Below are 21371 nucleotides of genomic sequence, written 5' to 3'. Positions count from 1 at the left end.
AGGAAAACAGAATTAAGTGATTTTTCCTGGGTCACACACAGTTAGTTTGTATTTGAGGTCACATTCCAACTTAGATTTTTCTGACTCTAGTCCTAGTACTCTATCCACGGAGCCATCTAACTGCCCAGAAGTCATGGTAGACTACTGTAAAGATAGCCAAGTAAACTTCTGGGGATAGTAACACTAGGACTTGATTAGAGAGTTGATATTTGATTTGTGTAAAATTAAGTGAGATAATTTTTTCCATTAAAAAGATGCTTGATTAATAAGTGCCTTTTCCCTTTTTCTCTCTTCTACCCCCTACTCCCAATGATGGGTTCTAATCTTTGTTTGCACACAGTTGGGGAGAAAGAAAGGAAAAATAGGCAGCTGTTTGGAGTATTGTGTTTACACACAGAAATATCTACATAAGCCACAACTAAAGAATTTGCACTTATTTCCCTCTCTTCCTGCTTGCATTTTACATATTTACCTAACACAATGGATAGCACAGAGAAGTTAAATAGCACAGAACCAGGTTCTTAGAAGAACTCCATTTTTCCTCCTCTCCCTCCCTTCCCGGCCCCCACACTTCTTAACACTGGGTGGTAAATCTCAGCTCTCCAGATTTCAGGGAAAGAAGCTGCCTAAGGAAAACCACCTCCCTACTCTCCCCCATCTTGCCCACTGAAGCACCAAGTCGTGATTGACTGTGCCGCTGTTATTAAAACTCACTTGCTTTCATTATTTCACAGCTGCTTAGTCTGCTCTTGCATTCTTGTTTTCTAATTAGGACACGTAAATCAGCTATCAATATGGCCACAATTCCTAGGTCTACATCAGAAGAAACTCCAGCATGCTGAGTTCAGAGGTAAAACTGTAAATATTCTTGTTAATTCACTAGGCACACTTCTTTTTATAAAGATGAACCCTGTATAAAATGTCCTGAGACAAGAAATATGCAAGGACAGCACAAAGTTCAGATAATGCTACCAGGCTGAGGGGGAAAAAAGTGCTTAAAGCAAAAGAAGATATTTAAATATACAGAACTCTGTGGAACATTTATATTTTTAGTTGTTTTTTTTATGACAGCCACCAATGTGTCTTTTATGAATAGTATATAAATTCCCAACGTAATACTTATCTGTTATAGTAGTAATAACGATAATAATACTAGTATTTACAAAGTGTTTTAAGGTTTACAAACAGCTTTGCATGTTCTTGTTTCATCTCTACTAAAACCCCATGAGGCAGATTCCAATTTTATAGAGTCATATATCTAATTAGTGTCTGAGGATCAAATTTGAACTCAGGGCTTCTTGACTTAGCTCAAGACAGTATGGTGAGATAGAACAATAAATCTACTCCTACATACTTTTCTGGTCCCATCTTTAAGATTTGAGTTTCTTGCCAGCTTTTAGTAGATTATGAATGAGCATAGTCATAATTGTATATTATGGCTGTGATAAAGAGCTAGATTCGAGCAAAAATGTAAATAAATCTGAATCTAGAAACTTTTCTGGGGCTTGAAAATAGAGTAGTTTAAAAATGTTCCTGTCCCCTTTTTTTGTTATGTTTCCCCACTTACTGGTTTAATTCCTTAAGAGCATCATTGAAAAATATTGCTTAAAAAACCTAATCCATCCCCATTACTTCCTGGAGCAGAACCCGGGAAAACCGGAAATCTTTACAAATAACCTAGAAGTGAGCATGTGTAAGAAGAGTTCCCAGATTGTTTTTAAAAGTTTGGAGATACTTAGCATCTCCCCAAGTTGCATAGTTAAGCATAAAATGATAACAACAATATTTAGCATTTACACAAAACTTCAAGATTTGTAAAATACTTTACAACTATCATTTCATTTTAATTTTACAACAATCTTGGGAGTTAGATGCTATTATCATCCCTATTTACAGATGAGGAAACTGAAGCAGAAATTGAGTGATTTACCAGAGTTACATAGCTCATAAGTATCTGACATTGACTTTGAACTTGGATCTATCACAAAATAATACATAGTAAGTAAGCTCATTGATACTAGAATTTTTATGAGAAGTGAAGACTCAACTAAAATCAAGTACTCCCTAGCCATCTGTATTGAACAATCTAGTCTTTGATAGTATAGAATATCAACAGATACTTTCTTACCCCATCCATGTGGACTCGGACATTGGGAATCAGTTGGTACGGACTAGGTTGTGAGCTTCTGGGATCTGTCCTACTTTTCCTTCTTGAGTCTTGAGAGGTTAATACTCCAGGTCTTCTGAAGGAGCCCACTCTCACCATGCTCTGACCTGATCGGACGCCATCCAGGAGACGCACCAAGAGCAAGTTGGCTGGAAGCTCCTCAATATTGCAGAAGACCAGGGTTCTGCATTCTGGACACCTCAGTTCCTTTCGTGTTTTGAATATCCTCTGTAGACATGGTTTACAAAAGGTGTGCTGGCAGGGGAGGACTTTGGCTGTGACATCGAGCTTTTCAAAACACACAGGACACTCCAGAAGATCAAGTAACGCCAAATCATCCATCTTATTTTAAAACTCCAATCCTGGCCTGAAAGGACAGAGTCCACATGGTAAGGTGACCTGAGACAAGTGTGGGGGATGGGGAACCGGTCAGAACTGTCTTCTGGAGAGCACCAGCTGGGTCCTGGATTTCAGAGAACCTTGCTGTCTGGAGAAAAAGAGAAGACAAAAAAATGTGACTGCTTTGAAATGTATCCCACCTACATTGTGAAGCAGTGCCTCATAAGGCAATTTGCAAGTGTGTACTTCGTTCCCGAATCCAAGTTTGAAGTGAGTCATTGTGATTCAGTAGTAACAGGTACAGCTTTGCTTCTCAAGTCTACTGCAGGAATCGGAGTTTTCAACAGGGTGACAAAGAATAAGTTTTAGAGGGAAAGCTGAAATCTAAGGTGAAAAATTCATATTGAAGTGGCTCATCTAATTCCTGCCTGCAAAAGGAAGTAGCAGTAAGTTGGGAAGTACAAACCTGCCTCAATTTCAATTTTGAAAACTTTAACTCATCAGAGTCAAAACCTCTTGAAGGATATGTTACTATGACGTTCTTTCCTCATTTCTCCCTCCCTCCCCACCCCAAGCCTATGTTTGATTTATAAGAGTCAGCTTGCTCTAGTAGATAGCGGGCCAACCTTAGAGGCAGGCAGTCCTGCCCTGGATAGCAAATCGTGACCGTGGACAAATAACATTCTATTGAGCTAGGGTTGGGGAAAGTATGTACATAGATAAATGTAAAATAATTTGGAGAAAAGTACACTATTAACTGAAGGATCAGGGAAGACCTTTTGTAAAACTAAGTTACCGAGGAATTGCCAATTTGCACCAGTTCCGCGCCCCAAGTCCCCCACAAGTCTGCCCTTCTGAGCCCCTCCTCCCAACCCCCAAGTAATAAGCTATGCAGATGTAAGATTAGCAGCTTTCAAATATATTTCCTTTATTAGATTTCTTAGCAATGCATGGGAAACTTTTTTACCTATCAATCTATTTCAATAATTAGTTTTACCAACTTGCAAACTGGTCACTTCAAGCTTCACTCTGCTTATTTACCATGGTTATCTAAGAGAACCACAGAAGGCAATATTCCTCCCACAATGTAAAGTAACTGAGCCTGTTCAGCTACTTTGACAACTGTTCTGCGTTTTAACTGAAACAGATCTAAATTCTGGACTGCGGCCACAACTTGGCAAAAACCGAATCCAGAGTTCACAGGTGTCTGTTTTTAATGCGTGTGTATGTCTTGAGAAGTTCCAAAATCAAAATCCCAAGTCTCAGAAATCCTGTCCTCCCTCGGGATGGGTATATTGACCCCCCACTAACTCGCTAGCGCTAAGTCCCTCTGAAAAGTCCGACGCCTCTCACGCGGCACTAAGCCCGTCTTCAGCCTTTGTGTGTACCGAGGAACTACGGGAAGAAGCAAAGAAGAGATCGTGGTCAGCCCCGGATTAAGTAAGAGAGACCTTAAACGCCGAGACGTGGCTCTGAGCACTCCCACTGCTTCCCGCTCCCCTCAGAGATGCGAGGCCCTGGCTCGTTCCCGCACGCTGTCAGTTCCCGGCCAGTGCCTCCACTAACCTCACGACACTGACCTTTGCAGAAGGAGCTCAGCCTGCGCGCTCAGCCCAAGTGTCTCGCGTCCTCCCCAAGCAGCAGCCGCCTTGAAAACTTTAACAACTATGTATGTTACTCATTTGGATGGCTCGGCTTACTCATGCAGCTCTCTTAACGCTTTCGCCGCTGGGTTGCAGACGCTCGGCAGGTTTCGGTAGGAGGAAGTACACTCCCTACAGCGGAGCCCATTGTTTATGCCGCCCGGTTTATTTCTGGGAAAAGGCGAGATTGGGGAACAAGATTAAGAGGGCGTAAATAAGAGCGAGCCCCCGGGACAAAGCACGTGTGTGGTTTGTACGTTCACCTCTTCCATTCGCCTAAGAAGTTGAAACATGTCTCTGTCGTGATTAGGCGAAGAAAGTCAACATCATTCCCTTTATTTTAAACCCTTAAACACTTATGAGGGTATATTGGGAACAGCTCCCGACCTCCCCCAGTCCCTACTTGTAATAGCATAAATGCACTCCTAAGATCTGACCCATCATCTAATTTCATTTGCTGGAAAAAATCTTAGAAGTCAACTTGCCTAATACTTTTATTTACAGATGAAAGGCCCAAGAGATGTGAAGTCCAATGTCATTTGTTAATGACAACTGGGGCTAGACCCTGTGGTCTTTACTTCTAGCTCAGTGCTTTTCTCTCACAACATAAGAATTTTAGTTCTTCCAGTGTTTAGAAAATACATTAGGCTAAATCGATGGGAATAGACAACAAGCCAGAATAGAGTGGTTTGGGGTATGTTTTTCAAATTTTGCCCAATGCCGGGCTGTAAAACACCTTTTGGATATGGAGTAGAATAGCAGTTGCCTGAATATTTCTGAGCTGAACTTTTTTTTTTTTTTTTTTTTTTATTAGAATGGCTTGCCATTTACAGATAAAGTAACCGATAGTTAACCAAAAGTTAAGTGACTTATACAGGGTCACACAGCTAGGACATGTCTGAGGCTAAATCTGAACTTGTGAAAATGAGCCTTCCTGATTCCAAGTGCTTTATTCACTGAGATACCTACCTGTCCTAACCACTTTACTTCAGAGCTAACTAGGTTTGAGAGATATTTTTTCTGTTCAGTTTTGCAGATCCCTACAACCATTTTTATTCATGTATCTCCCTTTTATACATAGAAACTCCTGCTGTCCTCTTCCAAATAATTGCTGGCCTTGGCTTATTACCCATTAGAAAATCACTTGAAGTTCCTGGCTTTTACTGTTCCTTCCTCCATAAATTTATTTTATTATTATTTTTTAATTCTTTGTCTCTCTCTGTGTGTGTAGTAACTGGAGTTAAATGACTTGCCCAGGGTTACAGAGCTAGTAAATGTTAAGTGTCTGAAGCTTTCTTGTCCAAGTGAATTTTTTAGAAGATAGTTTTGAATATTTTCAGTCTTAATGGAAAATATAACTTATCCTTAACACACATAACACAAATACCCCTAATTCTTTTTTTTTTAATAACTTTTTATTGATAGAACACATGCCAGGGTAATTTTTACAGCATTATCCCTTGCATTCACTTCTGTTCCAATTTTTCCCCTCCCTCCCTCCACCCCTTCCCCCAGATGACAAGCAGTCCTTTACATGTTGAATGGATTACAGTATATACTAGATACAATATATGTGTGCAGAACCGAACAGTTTTCTTGTTGCACAGGGAGAATTGAATTCAGAGGGTATAAATAACCCGGGAAGAAAAACAAAAATGCAAGCAGTTTATATTCATCTCCCAGTGTTCTTTCTCTGGGTGTAGCTGTTTCTGTCCATCTTTGATCAATTAAGGCTCTCTTTATCGAAGAGATCCACTTCCATCAGAATACATCCTCAAACAGTATCGTTGTTGAGGTATATAATGATCTCCTGGTCCTGCTCATTTCACTCAGCATCAGTTCATGTAAGTCTCGCCAGTCCTCTCTGTAATCATCCTGCTGGTCATTCCTTACAGAACAATAATATTCCATAACATTCATATACCACAATTTACTCAACCATTCTCCAATTGATGGACATCCTTTCATTTTCCAGCTTCTAGCCACTACAAACAGGGCTGCCACAAACATTTTGGCACATACAGGTCCCTTTCCCTTCTTTAGTATCTCTTTGGGGTATAAGCCTAGTAGAAACACTGCTGGATCAAAGGGTATGCACAGTTTGATAACTTTTTGAGCATAGTTCCAAATTGCTCTCCAGAATGGCTGGATGTGTTCACAATTCCACCAACAATGTATCAGTGTCCCTGTTTTCCCACATCCCCTCCAACATTCCCCATTATCTTTCTCTGTCATTCTAGCCAATCTGACAGGTGTGTAGTGGTATCTCAGAGTTGTCTTAATTTGCATTTCTCTGATTACTAATGATTTGCAGCATATTTTCATATGTCTATAAATAGTTTCAATTTCTTCATCTGAGAATTGTCTGTTCATATCCTTTGACCACTTATCAATTGGAGAATGGTTTGATTTCTTATAGATTAGAGTCAATTCTCTATATATTTTGGAAATGAGGCCTTTATCAGAACCTTTGATTATAAAAATGTTTTCCTAGTTTATTGTTTCCCTTCTAATCTTGTTTGCATTTGTTTTGTTTGTACAAAAACTTTTCAATTTGATATAATCAAAATTTTCTATGTTGTGGTCAATAGTGATCTCTAGTTCTTCTTTGGTCATAAATGCCTCCCTCTTCCACAGGTCTGCGAGGTAAACTATCCTATGCTTTTCCAATTTATTTATAATCTCATTCTTTATGCCTAGGTCATGAACCCATTTTGACCTTATCTTGGTGTATGGTGTTAAGTGTGGGTCAATGTCTAGTTTCTGCCATACTGATTTCCAATTTTCCCAGCAATTTTTGTCAAATAATACATTCTTATCCCAGAAACTGGTGTCTTTGGGTTTGTCAAACACTATATTATTAAAGTTATTGGCTGTTTTGTCCTTTGAACCTAATCTATTCCATTGATCAACTAGTCTATTTCTTAGCCAATACCAGATGGTTTTAGTAACTGCTGCTTTATAATATAATTTTAGATCTGGTACAGCTAGGCCACCTTCAGTTGACTTTTTTTTTCATTAATTCCCTTGAAATTCTTGACCTTTTGTTTTTCCATATGAACTTTGTTGTTATTTTTTCTAATTCATCAAAGTAGTTTTTTGGGAGTCTGATTGGTATAGCGCTAAATAAGTAGATTAATTTAGGTAGTATTGTCATCTTTATTATATTTGCTCGCCCAATCCAAGAGCATTTAATATTTTTTCCAGTTGGTTAGATCAGACTTAATTTGTGTGGAAAGTGTTTTATAGTTTTGCTCATAAAGTTTCTGATTTTCCCTTGGCAGATAGATTCCTAAATATTTTATACAATCAGTAGTTACTTTAAATGGAATTTCTTTTTGTAACTCTAACTGTTGGGTTTTGTTAGTGATATATAAGAATGCTGATGACTTATGTGGGTTTATTTTATATCCTGCAACTTTGCTGAAGGTGTAGATTGTTTCTAATAACTTTTTAGTAGAATCTCTGGGGTTCTCTAAGTATACCATCATATCATCAGCAAAGAGTGATAATTTGGTTTCCTCATTGCCTATTCTTATTCCTTTAATCTCTTTCTCAACTCTTATTGCCAAAGCTAGCATTTCTAATACAATATTAAATAGTAACGGTGATAGTGGGCAACCTTGTTTCACTCCTGATCTTATTGGGAATGGTTGCAGTTTGTCCCCGTTACATATGATGCTTACTGCTGGTTTTAAATAGATGCTACTGATTCAAATACCCCTAATTCAACAAAATTTGATAGACTACTATATAGATGTAAACACTTTAGGGGAGGAGGTAGGACCAGACCAGTGATTTCATTAGTATAAGGAAGGTGCCAGAGTGAAAACTCCTTCTATTAATGTATAGTCTTAGAGAGTTGCCTGGGGGCAATTCTAGGATAAATGATTTGTCCCAGAATCACAGAATTAGAACTATCAGTGTCGAGACTTGCCATGTCTTCCTGGCCCCAAGGATATTCCTCTCTCTCCTGTGCCATATTACTTTTCATTTGCAAACATTTGTCTTTTTTGTTGGGGCAGGAGATCTTCCTCTTCTGGGTGAAGAATTTCTTCTACTATTGTAGATTGGTACGTTCTCTGCAATGCATGTATGGTCTTAGAAAGTAGTCTGGTTATTCAAAGTTAAGTGATTTGTCCATGGTCAAATTTGACAAAGGCAGGACATACAGTTAATAAGAATTTATTAGGCACCTTCCAAGCTAGGTGGTAAACTGGGTAGGGTGCAGGCCCTAAAGTCATGAAAATTTATCTTCTTGAGTTCAAATGTAGCTTCAGACACTTACTAGCTGTGTGATTCTAGGCAAGTCTGGAGCTGAAGAAGGAAATGGCAAAGTACTCCAGAATTTTTGCCAAGAATATCCCAAATGGGGTCACAGAGTCTGACACAATTGAATAACAACTGTGCTAAATGCTGAATAACTATTGTGCTAAGCAGAAACATATATACAGATACTTTTTTTATATATGTGTGAAGCAATTGGGGTTAAGTGACTTGCCCAGGGTCACACAGCTAGGAAGTTTTAAGTGTCTGAGGCCAGATTTGAACTCAGATCTTCCTGACTCCAGGACCAGTGCTCTATCCTGAACCATCTAACTGCCCCTAGATACACATTTTTATATATATATATACAAACCTTTGTATGACATTATATTTGCACAAAACATCAGGACAAGTCACAGGCAAAACTGTGAAGTATATGAGATTTTTTGCTTCTCTTCTTACTCATTTCCCCCGTTCCATTTTTATTGTGTTTTTCAGCAGCACTTTCCCAATACAGAATTATGTTTTCATGGTTTCACTAAAGAATTCAGCACATCAAATAATTCAGAGTAAAATACTCATTAATTATTATTAACAATATCAGTATCCCTTATTAATAAGGGTTTTAGTTAATATTGCCAGTGCTCTGATTATTTGCATTTAAAAGAGGAAACCTAACTCAGGAGGACCTGAGTTCAAATCAGGTCTCAGACACCTAATACTTCCTAGCTGTGTGACCCTAGTCAAGTTGCTTAAACCCAATTGCCTCAGGAAAAAAAAAAAAAAGGGAAGTTGGTGAAAGCAATACTATACCCAAGGAATGAATTGTTAATGGTGTAATTTTAGAGATCATTGCCAGACCAGGGAGGAAGATCATTCAGGAGAAGCAGAGAGTGTTCCCAAAGTCCCTTGTAATATATCATTTGGGTGACTAATGTACTGTGTGGATCACTAAGCCTGACTGAAACTTTGGGAGAGAATTTTGTTTGTAGCTGGTCTTTTATTTTCTGAGGCAGGCTGATGGTATTAAATCAGGATTTCCCCCAGTCTTCTTAAATGCTTATTTGGCTGTGGTTCATATGAATATCTAAAGTATATAAACAAACCAACAAACAAAAACCAACAAAGTGAACCTCCTCAGACTATGCTCCTGCTTCTTTTTTTTTTTTCTCACTCTATATGTAGCCTGTTGTCAGCAATATTTGTACAGTATCATTAGCTGTATGTATTATATTTAAAATATGTATGTAATATCAGTACCTACTATCCAATCTGAATTTTAGTAAATGAGATCTTATAATCTTAGGCATGCTTTTTGTTCTTTCCTGATTGGGTTTTAGTTGATAGTTGTTTTTTAATGCTTCAGCTTTCCCTCCCTATCACCATGAGTATTAAAAGAGGTGCTTATCAATAATCACTTAAATTCATGATGATCATGTAATTTTTGAATCAAAGAACCTCAGAGCTTAGAAGGGACTTCAAGTCATTTAGTCAATCAGTCAATAAACATTTGTTGTCACTCTTGGACTATGCACTCTTGGACTCTTGTTGTCACTCCATGGACTATGCAAGGCCATTCTGTCCCCAGCTATCTCCCAGTCTGTCCAGATTCATATTTGTTGCTTTTGTGATATTATCTATCTCATCCTCTCCTGTTTCTTTTTTCTTTTGCCTTCAATCTTTCCCAACCTCAGAATCTTTCCCAATGAAGTCTGCCTTCTCATTACATGGTCAAAAAGTATTTAAACTTCAGCCTCAATATTTGACCTTTTAGTAAATTAATTTAAGTTTTGATTTATTTGATCTTGCTGTCCAAGGGACTCTCAAAAGCTTTCTCCAGCACCATAATTGGAAAATATCAATTCTGTATCATTTGTCTTTTCTTTTAATCCAACTCTTACAGCCCTATGTTGCTACTAGAAAAATCATCGTGTTGTCACTAAGAACTTTTGTCAACAAGGTAACATCCTTGCTTTTTATTATGCTGTCCAGATTTGCCTTAGCTTTCCTTCCAAGGAGCAAATGTGTTTTTGTTTCATGGTTGCAGTTGCTGTCTGCAGTGATCTTTGAGATCAAGAATATAAAATCTGACACTACTTCTATTTCTTCAACCTTTATTTGCCAGGAAGTGATGGAACCAGTTGCCAAGATCTTAGTTTTTTTGATATTAAACTTCAAGCCAGCTTTTACACTTTCCCCTTTTACCTTCATCAAGAGGCTTCTAATTCTGTTTGTTTAAGCATTTTTTCCTGTCATGTCCTACTCTTTGTGATGTCTTTTTTTTTTTTTTTGAGGTTTTCTTGACAAAGATATTAGAGTTTTGTCATTTAATTTGCCACCTCATTTTACAGATAAAGAACTTGAGAGAAATAGGGTTAAGGGACTTGCCCAGGATCATATAGCTAGTAAGTTTCTGAGGCCAGATTTGAACTCAGGACTTTATTCACTTTGCCATCTATCTGCACAAACATTTATTAAATGCCTAGTAAATGCCACATTTGCTAAATGTTAGGAATGAAAAAAGAGGCAAAAGAGAGTTCCTGCCTTTAAGGAGTTTACAATCTAATGGGGATTTAATTAACTAATTAATCGATCTAACTCCCATTTAAAGCAAGCATTCCTCCCCTCTCACTAATTTCCTTATTTAATGGAAACTTTTGTAAAATTAAAGAAATATTTTGTAATATAATTCACTTTTTTTTTCTAAATCATCTTTGAACACGGTCCCATATATCTGTTTTGTTGTTATTGTTGTTGAGTGTATTATACATGTCATAATGGAAAGAATTTGTCTTCTACTTCTTTTATATCTAACAGCAGTGTCTGAAACAATACCAGATATACATGAGTTTAATGTAGAGGGGGTGCTTAAAAATATTGGTTAGATGCCTGGATTAATGTGTGAAGCACTGAGAGTCAAATGCAACAGATTGGTTGTTTAATTTGCCACGTTTCCTTAGGGTTGAAGTCCCAGAATTTGGTTAGTTCTGAGGTTCCTTCTAGATATCTCAGATTTGAAACAAAATTGAAGATAAGACTTAAAATAAAGTGAGATAACTGTGAAATGGTAGTCACGTCCCTGCTAAGGATCTCTTCCCTATACCACCAGTGTCCCAGGATTCACTCCTGGAGAAGGCTTAGAGCCATTCTGAGCTTCTTGGGAATATCTGACCTGAAGAAAACTAGGGACCCTGGATCCTTGAGACCAGTACAATTAATAAGAGAAGCCTTATCTTACCATTTCCTCTCCATACCATTCTAACTGGGAGCTATGAGTGTGAAGCAACTCCAGTAACCATTTGACTCTTTCTGTACTGGTAATTTTTTACATGGGTCATATAACCCCCAAAAGGAGGCATGTGGTAGCTTAGAGACAGAGCAAGAAGGAAAACGGCAATAATCTTGTCAGATATTTTCTAAGTCTCAAGGTAGTCATTCTCCTTTTCCCAGCTCCCAACTTCTTGGAAAGGAAGTTCAATGGGCTTAATTTTTCCTTTAGAGAAATATGGTTTTTGCTATTATTATTCTATGAAAGGCAGATAAGTTGTTTAGTCTGCTTATTGCATTCATAGTCTTAATATATTATATGAATGGAAAGGAGACAGAAAGGACTACATGTTATACAGTTATGATTTTGAAGCATAGCATATATTATCTACAGAGTTAATAAAACAATTTAAAACAGGATAAGTTGAAATCCATGCCATTATTAGCATATTAATTATAGTTAAGTATAAGGTGATCATCTTTTAAAATCAATGATAAAAGTACTTAAGCTGCTGTGAATTGGGGTAAGCCATAATTGATACTGTTTCTTACCAAAGAAAAGAGTTGTGATCTGTCCACCTGCTCCTTAACCTGTCTTCCCACTTTTATTCTGATACTTCTTTCCTAATGAAATCAAAAAGTGTTTTGTCTCAAAACCACTAGCAGGATGCAAAGCTAACATCTTATAAAATTCAGGGCAAGTCTCTGCAAAAGCAGTGATTCGACAGTTGTTGGGTAACTTGTAATCCTACAAATTTGCTCAAACACATAGGAAAGCTGTAAAATGTTCTTCCTCCCAAATATCTACAGAACTGTCAGATTTCTCATGCATAGAGATGGCTTTTAGGAGTATACTGATTATACAGGAGGTAAATGCTTTATCATCCTTGTTATTCTTTTCCCACAAATCAAAATTCTCAAGCTTTCTTGTCTGCCAATTCCTGATTTTTCTGGCAGATTTGGGTGTCCAAATTGTCTCCTATTTATGAGCTGATGCAGAATTTTATTTTACTTTTGGTCTTTTTTTTTGACTTCTGATTGATTATGGACTTGTGGTCATGCCTGTAACTGGAATCATCTATTTGACTTTGGAATCCAAATTAACATCTTCAGTTAATTCTTCACTTTGCTACCTGTATTCCTTTCTCCTTTTGCTAGAACAAAACATTCTGTGTATCCTTCCAACCTGTCCTTTCATGTCTTGCTTCCTCCAATGTATAATATTCAATGGAGCCTAATTTCCTCTTTTTCTTCCTGATCAACATATCCAGTTCAAAAGGTTCCTTGAGAGGGAACCTCTTTCAAGATTTCTGTGTGAGATATTTTTGTACCCTCAAGGAAAGATAAGGCTGAATATTTCTTTAAACCGCGGGATACCCTTGAATTATAGGGTGCAATTAGTATTTAATACATGAAAAGGGTCTCTTTAGGCAATATTGACTGTAACCTATTGCATTTCCCTTCTAAATCTTTATGTCTAGCAACATTCAACACAGTACAAGCATTATGGAATTACTTTTGGAAGCAAAGAAACTTTCACACAATAGCATCAGACATCCATGAGAAAAAAATGGAATTGATGAGAAACAGAAAGGGGGAAAATTTTTGCTTTTAAGCTGAAATAATGAAAAATGCCAACAAACTAAAGGCAGTCTGAGAATTAAATTTGGCTAAAAACTCCTTTGATTTTTTTTATTAACACATGGCAAATCCCATAAACAAAACAAGAACCATCATCTTCCTTTCTTTTCTTTCCCAACTTCTGACTGTGTGGACTTTATATCTGCTATCCTAGAAATAAATAAACAAATATCTCTCTCTCTCTCTCTCTCTCTCTCTCTCTCTCTCTCTCTCTCTCTCTCTCTCTCTCTCTCTCTGTGTGTGTGTGTGTGTGGTGTGTGTGTATTTGTCCTGCCACATGTCTGACTTTTCCATTTACAAAATTTCACTGGTGGCAATTAGCAGTTGGTAGGCTTGGAATGTGGGTTGACAGGGAAGATAATTGTGGGAGATGAACAGTTCAGATCATCTTTCTCCTTTCCCCATTTTACTTCATAAGATTAAATATTGATTGGATTCTCTATCCATAAGGCTCAGGGTAGAAGATGTGAACAAACTAAATTTCTAGGGGTTGTTTTAGATTGAGATAGATATTCATACATCAAACTTGACCTCTGGTTAACTCTTGCTCGAAGAACCTTGGATAAAGAATTTTCAAGCCAAACTTTGATTCATTCTGGATTCAACTAAGTAAGGATGACCCAGATTATATGGGTCCATTGTGATTCACTCTAGGTTGGAGTAACGCATAGGGTAAGAACTGTCAGAATTTATCTCAATGAATTGTGCTACCAATGGGAGAAAAATTAATGCTAGTAATTAAAATTAATTGGGAGTTTTTTTGATCATCTGGCTACTTGGACAATATTTTCACCTTCAACCCTTTCCCCACATTTTTAAACCAAACTTTCAAGAAGGTCTGTTACTGAATAAGCAAATCAAGAAAGGAAAAAAAAAGAATGAGAGTTCAAATATCAGTTCAGATACTGTGTGACACTCAGTGGCCTCCGATGTTCTTTCTAGCTCTAGATTTATGACTTTAAGACTAGTTTTGGTTCTGGAGAACAGGTAATGCAATATATTTCCCTCTTCTTCAGAAAGAATGGAAGGGGGACTACAAGTACAGAACTATACACTTTCCAATATGGTCATCATATTGGTAAGCTTCGCTTAAATTTTTTTCTTGGTTTATGAGGGAAAGTTAATTCAATGCTGCTGATTAGGTTATATCTAGAAATGACTATAATATAAAAATAAATGATATTATTAAAGCTTATGAAAAGTTAAAAAAAATTTCTTAACTTCAAAGTGATAGCTAAGGGAAATAACTGTATTAAGGGAAGGAAGTACAGAGTTTTATACCTTCCTTTTTTGTACCTAACTTTTAGAGGTCTTAGTATGTAATATACAATACGATTAATTAAAACATTGACATGAAAGGTAGTTTGAATATTCTAAGCCAACTTAAAGGGTGTGTGTGTGTTATGTGTGGGGAGCTGATTAGAACCTTACATACCATTATAGTAATCCTTCTTCAACATTGGCTAGCACTCCAACTGGCAATCCCCATCTGGCATCGTTACCCACAAAAGGCTTTACTTGTCCGGAAAAGAGGGTGAATATTCAATTAATGGGAAGAGAACAAACATGCCCATATTGGTAAGAACTTGTCTTCCCACTCCTACAAGGTGGGGGAGGAGGGGGACTGTGGCTTTTGGAAGGGAGGGGCAAACAAGATGATTGGTGTCACTTTTGAAAGCACAGCAAGTTTTGTAGTGCTAGTTTTCCACCCTTGGATTGGGGTGATCTCATCTCTGCTAAATATATATTCTCCTTTAGTTTCTGTAGTTTTAGAGTGGAGCCAATAAAAGAAAGTTATTCTGCGAATGCTATGGGTGAATAAGAATCCGTCACATTTGTACAATATGTCAGCTCTGCAGCGTCCAAAGTACTCTCCTATAATCTCACAAAAGCTCTGTGAGTTAGCCAGAACAATTATAATTAGTCCATTTTTAAAAGAAAAGGGAGTCTTACTGAAGATTGCACAGCTAGACAGGATGGGAATTTGAATCCATATCTTCAGAACTGCATACTAGACCATCTTGACTTTAATAATATACATATATATTTGTGTATCTCAGCTTGGCAAATAAGGTACAAAACTTAAAAAAATCTACAATATGATTCAGCTAGCCCAATTTTCATGAGAAGATGATTAATTCTAAAAGAGACTGTGAGATTCACAAAAAGAATTTGTGAGTTTTGCTTAACAAGTCTTGGGGATAAAAAAGGAAAAAGGGCAGGGATGTGACGACCATTTCACAGTTATCTCAGTTTATTTTAAGTCCAAAGTCCAAGAAAAAAAATAAATTGTCAATGTCTATGAATGAGGTAGATTGTATCCAAGAAGGGGAGATCTAAATGGAAGAAGTGAAGACTCAGAGCAGAAAGGAGATTCTGTTTGGGGCAATTTGATTCATATTCTAGGTCATATTTTTAGATCTATGAAGAATCCTGGGGCCAAGGGGGAGCGGGTTACTCACATGTAGTTGGATCACCATCTGGTGAGTAGTGAGGGAGACTGCAGCCTTTGTAAATAGGTGCAGCAGACCTGAGTATCCTGACATAGCCATTGAGCAGGTGGCCCAATTATATATTCACACCTTAAGCTGGTTGGTTAATTAATTCATTAATTATGTTCCAGTCCTTAATACTTTGTTGATTATAGAAAGCAGGTGTGGCCAGATAGGATGGGCACCATTACTGGCCTATCTAGGACCACCTAATTTATACCACCTATCATGTAAATAAATACAAAATGGATTTTAAAAATTAGCACAAATTAATTCTAGGGGTAAAGATGAACACTAATGGAGGGGTAGATATTGGGAAAGATATTCATGGCTGGCAGCATTTGACCTATGAATGAAGCTTGCAGATTCCAAGAGGTGGAGATGAACAGGGAGAGTTTTCCATGGGACTGGACAGCCTAAGCAAAGGCACAGAGAAAGGAGATCATTGTACTCAAGGAAGTGCAAACAGTATAGATAGAAGATAGCGTACATAAGAAGAAGGAATATGAAAGTCTGGAAAGATAGGTTGGGGTGAGATTGTGAATGAGTTTAAAAGCCAAGGAGAGGAGTTTGCATTTTATCCCAGAGAACCATAAAGGCTTTTTGAGCAGGGGAATGGAATGGTTCAATTTGGCAGTAATGAAGTCTTCACCTTTCCCCACATGACTTCAGGTATATAGGTATATAAAATGGCTATACAAATAAAACATTTGCTGATAATAAATCATAATTTTGTCACCCCCACATTTAGTTGCGAGACTCCAATTTAAGAAACTTTGATGTGGAGAATGGATTCATCTCGAGAGAATTTTTTTCTAATTGTGGTAAAGCTTGTGGGAGAATTTTGTTGCGGGAGGGGAATAGCTGAAGGTTGTGTGAGAGAATTTCACAGTCAGTTGTTATGTTTGAGAATTTATAAAAAGTCCCATTGCTTCCAGTATTTTCTAAATGTATGAATCGCCATTTCTTCTCTTCATCTTCTTTTCTCTCTTCCTTCTTCCTCTCCATTTCTCTGTCTCTCCATCTTTGTGAGTCTCTCCTTTTCTCTTTCTTAGTGGATGGCAGAAATAAGGGCTGCTCAGACACTGCTGCCAGTTAATGAGCTGCTACAAATTACAGATCTAAAATTAACAGCTTCTCCTCCTACCCACCCACCAACCAAACATACAAACCCTCTATTCTGATTGTCTTTCAGAACAGGCAAGTAACAGAAGTTTTTACCTGTGTCTTTAAACCTTACTAGAAAAAAGCTAGGATAAGGGACTTAGGTGTTTTCTGGTATTCACAAATGTTATCATGGCATGACTTACTCACCATTGCTACTCAAAGAAAATCTGTCTTTTTTTTCTTGAAAAATTCCAAATTATGATTTTTTTCCCCTTCTACTCTAAACAGTACTATGTTCTTTCAATTACTTCATCTTAATCTTTTTAAAGGTGGCTCCTATTCTCACTGGCTCTTTTCCCCTTACCCAGTTGCCTCCTTTTCATTTGTTCCTTCTTGTCTTGAAGAGTCCAAGAGACTCAAAAAGATCTTGTACTAAGTTTGACTAAGTATAAAGAGTCACCAACTGAATTTCATGATTTAATAATAATTTAGAGCTGGAATGATCTTAAGAGCATGGATTTAGAGCTAGGAGAAATCATAGATATCGCTTAGTTCAACACTCTTGTTTTATAGATTAAAAAAACCAAAGTTCCCAAGAAACATTGATTTGGCTAAGATCATAAAGCTATTTAATTTCAGAACCAGGATTAGAACCAGGTCTGTGGTTGATTTCTATAGCCAAAGCATAAGGAAAGATGTGCTGGAGTCAACTTCTATGGCTAAAGAGCTGATTGCTAAAATTTTATTATGAGCCTTTATACCTTCGAAACCTGCAAATGCTACAAATTAAAGCTTGATTTACTATGTGGTTGATGCTCAAGACCAGTGGTGTCAAACTCAAATAGAAACAGGGATAATTAAAAAGTATATAAGAATCCCTGTGGGCTACATATTGACTTTTTAAAAATGCAATGTTACCTATATTTTTATCAACTTGATAACTGCTTCCAAATGTATTTTTAAAATTTATTTTATTTATTTATTTATTTATTTTATAACTTTTTATTGACAGAACCCATGTTAGGGTAATTTTTACAACATTATCCCTTGCACTGACTTCTGTTCCGATTTTTCCCCCTCCCTCTCTTCACCCCCTCCCCCAGATGGTAGGTGGTCCTATACATGTTAAATAGTTTACAGTATATCCTAGATACAATATATGTGTGCAGAACTGAACAGTTCTCTTGTTGCACAGGGAAAATTGGATTCCGAAGGTATAAATAATCCAGGAAGAAAAACAAAAATGCAAGCAGTTTATATTCATTTTCCAGTGTTCTTTCTTTGAGTGTAGCTGCTTCTGTCCATCCTTAATCAACTGAAATTGAGTTAGATTTTTTTGTCGAAGAGATCCACTTCTATCAGAATACATCCTCATACAGTATCATTGTTGAAGTATATAATGATCTCCTGGTTCTGCTCATTTCACTTAGCATCAGTTCATGTAAGTCTCACCAATTCTCTCTGTATTTATCCTGCTGGTCATTTCTTACAGACCAAATGTATTTTGTGTGTGAGGCACTTGGGTTTAAGTGACTTGCCCATAGTAAGTGCTAAGTGTCTAAGGCTAGATTTGAACCCAGGTCCTCCTGACTCCAGGGCTGATACTCTATCCACTATGCCATCGAGCTGCCCCTCCCACTCATATTTTAATATAGTCTGAGCCTCATTGGAGTTGTTGTGGGCAGCATGATGCTTTTTGATCATGTTTGACACCTCTGGTCTAGACTTAAGAAAGTAATGAAGAAAATCTGAATTATGTGCATTAAACTTAAAAGAGTGTATGGTTTTGTGGTGAACACTTACTAGTATATCCCTGAGCATAGGAGATATGATGTCAGAAGTCAATGGGAGCCATGTTGTTCAATACTACGACTGATCTCAAATTGTAAAAAAGGCTACATTTGTCAGTGGTATCCCTATTTTCAATGTCCTTATGTCTCTTCATCTCATTTAACTTCACTCAATCACCTAATGCCCCTATGATAATCTGCTTGGAAAAAATAGCATCCAACAAATTCTTAAGTGATAACAGCCTAATGGGTCATTTCTTCTAGGCTATTTGCATTATGGGGGATAATTTCTTAAACTTAAAAGCTAAAATTATAATGGTGTTATTTCAGGTACCAGTGACAGACTGAGGAGGGAAGCAGATTATTTTGGCAAAAGAGTTTTCTTTGTATTATTTAAATCATTATACCTATTTAAGAAAAGGGAATAAAATATAAGTTTCTTGAAGGAAGGAACAGTTTCATTTTTATCATTGGATCCCAATACCTACCATATTGCTTTGTAAATAATATTATAGATTTAGAGCTGAAAGAAATTCAGGGATCATCTAGTCAAACCTCTTAATTTACAGATGATGGAACCAAGGATCAGAGAAGTAAAAAATTCCTTGCCCAGAGTTGTACAGTTAGATGAGTGGTAGAACTGGATTTGAATCCAGATCTCTGACTTCAGCATTTCTTCCACTAATCAGTAATGTCTGGTCATAGAAGAAGCTTAATGAACAATCATTGCATTGAATAAGATACAATCAAGATCTCATCTCATGCATTACTGAAAAACTGAGGCCGTTCAACAATGCTCAATTCTCCACTGTTCCTCAGGGGCAGTACAGATGATTCTGGTACAGATGACATAAATCTAGCAATAGTCCTTGAATGTACAATTGTTCCAATTCCCTAAAGATCTTGTGTTTTTATTATTAGATCATATTCTTTTTTATTTTTATTAGGTCATATTCTTGAATTATTTCCTAATCACTAATTCTCTTGCCCTTCTTAATTTATTTGCATTTTTTAATGGAAAAAAGTCATAATATTGGGGAGATGCCCAACACTGCAATCTGGCACTCAGAGAACTAATAGAATTGTCTATTCTAATAGATATATGTCTCAGGGTCTGCCTCTTGAACAGATAGGAGGCTTTCATCTTGGAACGACTTAGAAAAGATATTGGCTTGGTGCACACAAATCTTTAAGAACTAGCTGCTTGTTTGTGTTAAAGTTTGCTGGCCCCAATAAAGATGGCATCTGTCTGCTGAAAGAGCTGAGGTCTCTAGAGAATTTTTCACAGATCCAGAAATAATTACTCTTCCAAAAATGACAGAGTGAGGCATTCACCTTTGCAGTAGCCTCCTCCCCTCTCCAGAAGCTTCTTCTGCCATCAGCAAAGTTCTATGACCACTTGGGGATATCAGGGACAGACACCCATATCTACAGTGTGTTTCACAAGATTCTAATTTTAAACTTAAGCTTGGGACAGATTTTTTCCCCTTTCCCTTATGGCTAATGTGTCATCCTAGTTAATTTTCCAATATCATGTTTAGCTCATCTTTTTTGTGATGAATCACTATGTCAGGCAAAAACACAAGAAAATCAAAAAACAAAACAATGCAGAAAATAAAATAACTCTTTCTCTGCTATACTATCTTGGGAAAGAACATGGTACAATAGAAGGAATATTGGCTCTGGATTAAAAAAACTAAGTTTTAAATCCAGCCTCTCATTATTGCTATCTGTGTGACTTCTCTTACTTTCAGTTTATTAATCCGTAAAATAAGGGCAGAGGTAAACTTAAAGACTTTTGAGACCCCTCACAATGTTGCATTCAAAGGATAGCAAGAAGCTAAGTATTGTTGAATCATTGAGTATATGTGGGGAGTAAAGTGTTAGATTGGAAAAGTTAGGAAGTGATTATTTTTAACATTCTTTAAATGTCAAAGAAAGCATTTTATATTTGATCTTACAAGTTCCAGGGAGCCATTGGAGTTTATTAAATTAGGGAGTTATTGATATAATCAGGCCTGTGCATTAGGAAGACTACTTTGGCAGCTGAATGGAAGATGGATTGGAGTGAGGAATCTCTCATGGCAGGATGAAGGCCAATAGAAGGTTACTGCAATTTTCCAAGCATGAGGAACTCATACTGGGTTGATAACTGTGGGTGGAAAGGAATATTATATGAGAGTAAAGATTTGATGGGAATTGGACATGTGGAGCAAATGTAAGTAAGAAGTCAAGGATGACACCTAGATTGTGAGCCTAGATAATAAATGAGTTGATGGTAGTACCCTTGACAGTAATAGGGAAGTTCAGAAGAGGGGAGGATTTGAAGGAAAAATAAAGAGTTTTTTGGGAGGCATATTGAATCTGAAGATGCTTACAGGACATCTAGTTTGAAATATATCCAAAAGGTAGTTGATAATGTGCTTAGGAGAGGCTAGAGCTATATGTAAACTTGGGAATCATCTGAATAGAGATGATAAATGAACCCTCAAAACTGAAAAGATCACCAAGAGACAGTATAGCGGGAAGAGAGGACCCAGGACAGAGCTTTGGGCAATTGCCCCAGTTAGTGACTGTGATCTGGATGAAGATTCAGCAAAGGAAACAAACAAGAAGCAGTTAGGTTGAAAAAGAACAGGGAAGGAGAAATATTATGGGG

The 21371-nt window shown here is 37.2% G+C and overlaps 2 protein-coding genes across 4 annotated transcripts in view; one reads left to right on the top strand and one right to left on the bottom strand.

Moving 5' to 3' along the window:
- The window catches only part of SH3RF2 (SH3 domain containing ring finger 2), a 145256-nt gene extending 142730 nt beyond the window's left edge, over positions 1–2526 (bottom strand). For 2 of the 3 annotated variants that reach the window (XM_051978645.1, XM_051978646.1), the window contains exon 1: positions 2129–2526. In XM_051978645.1, the coding sequence (XP_051834605.1) occupies positions 2129–2509 (381 nt within the window). In that variant the 5' untranslated portion in view covers positions 2510–2526. The remainder of the gene's footprint in view (positions 1–2128) is intronic. The other variant, XM_051978644.1, reaches the window with a different exon arrangement.
- The window catches only part of GRXCR2 (glutaredoxin and cysteine rich domain containing 2), a 72069-nt gene continuing 53216 nt past the window's right edge, over positions 2519–21371 (top strand). The window contains exon 1 of the mRNA XM_051978648.1: positions 2519–3946. The gene's annotated coding sequence lies outside the window, so the exon portion shown is untranslated. The remainder of the gene's footprint in view (positions 3947–21371) is intronic.

Source organism: Antechinus flavipes, chromosome 2 (assembly GCF_016432865.1).
Source record: "Antechinus flavipes isolate AdamAnt ecotype Samford, QLD, Australia chromosome 2, AdamAnt_v2, whole genome shotgun sequence".
Classification (NCBI taxonomy): domain Eukaryota; kingdom Metazoa; phylum Chordata; class Mammalia; order Dasyuromorphia; family Dasyuridae; genus Antechinus; species Antechinus flavipes.
Note: the sequence above shows the minus strand (reverse complement) of the source record. Positions and strands in the feature narration are given on the sequence as shown.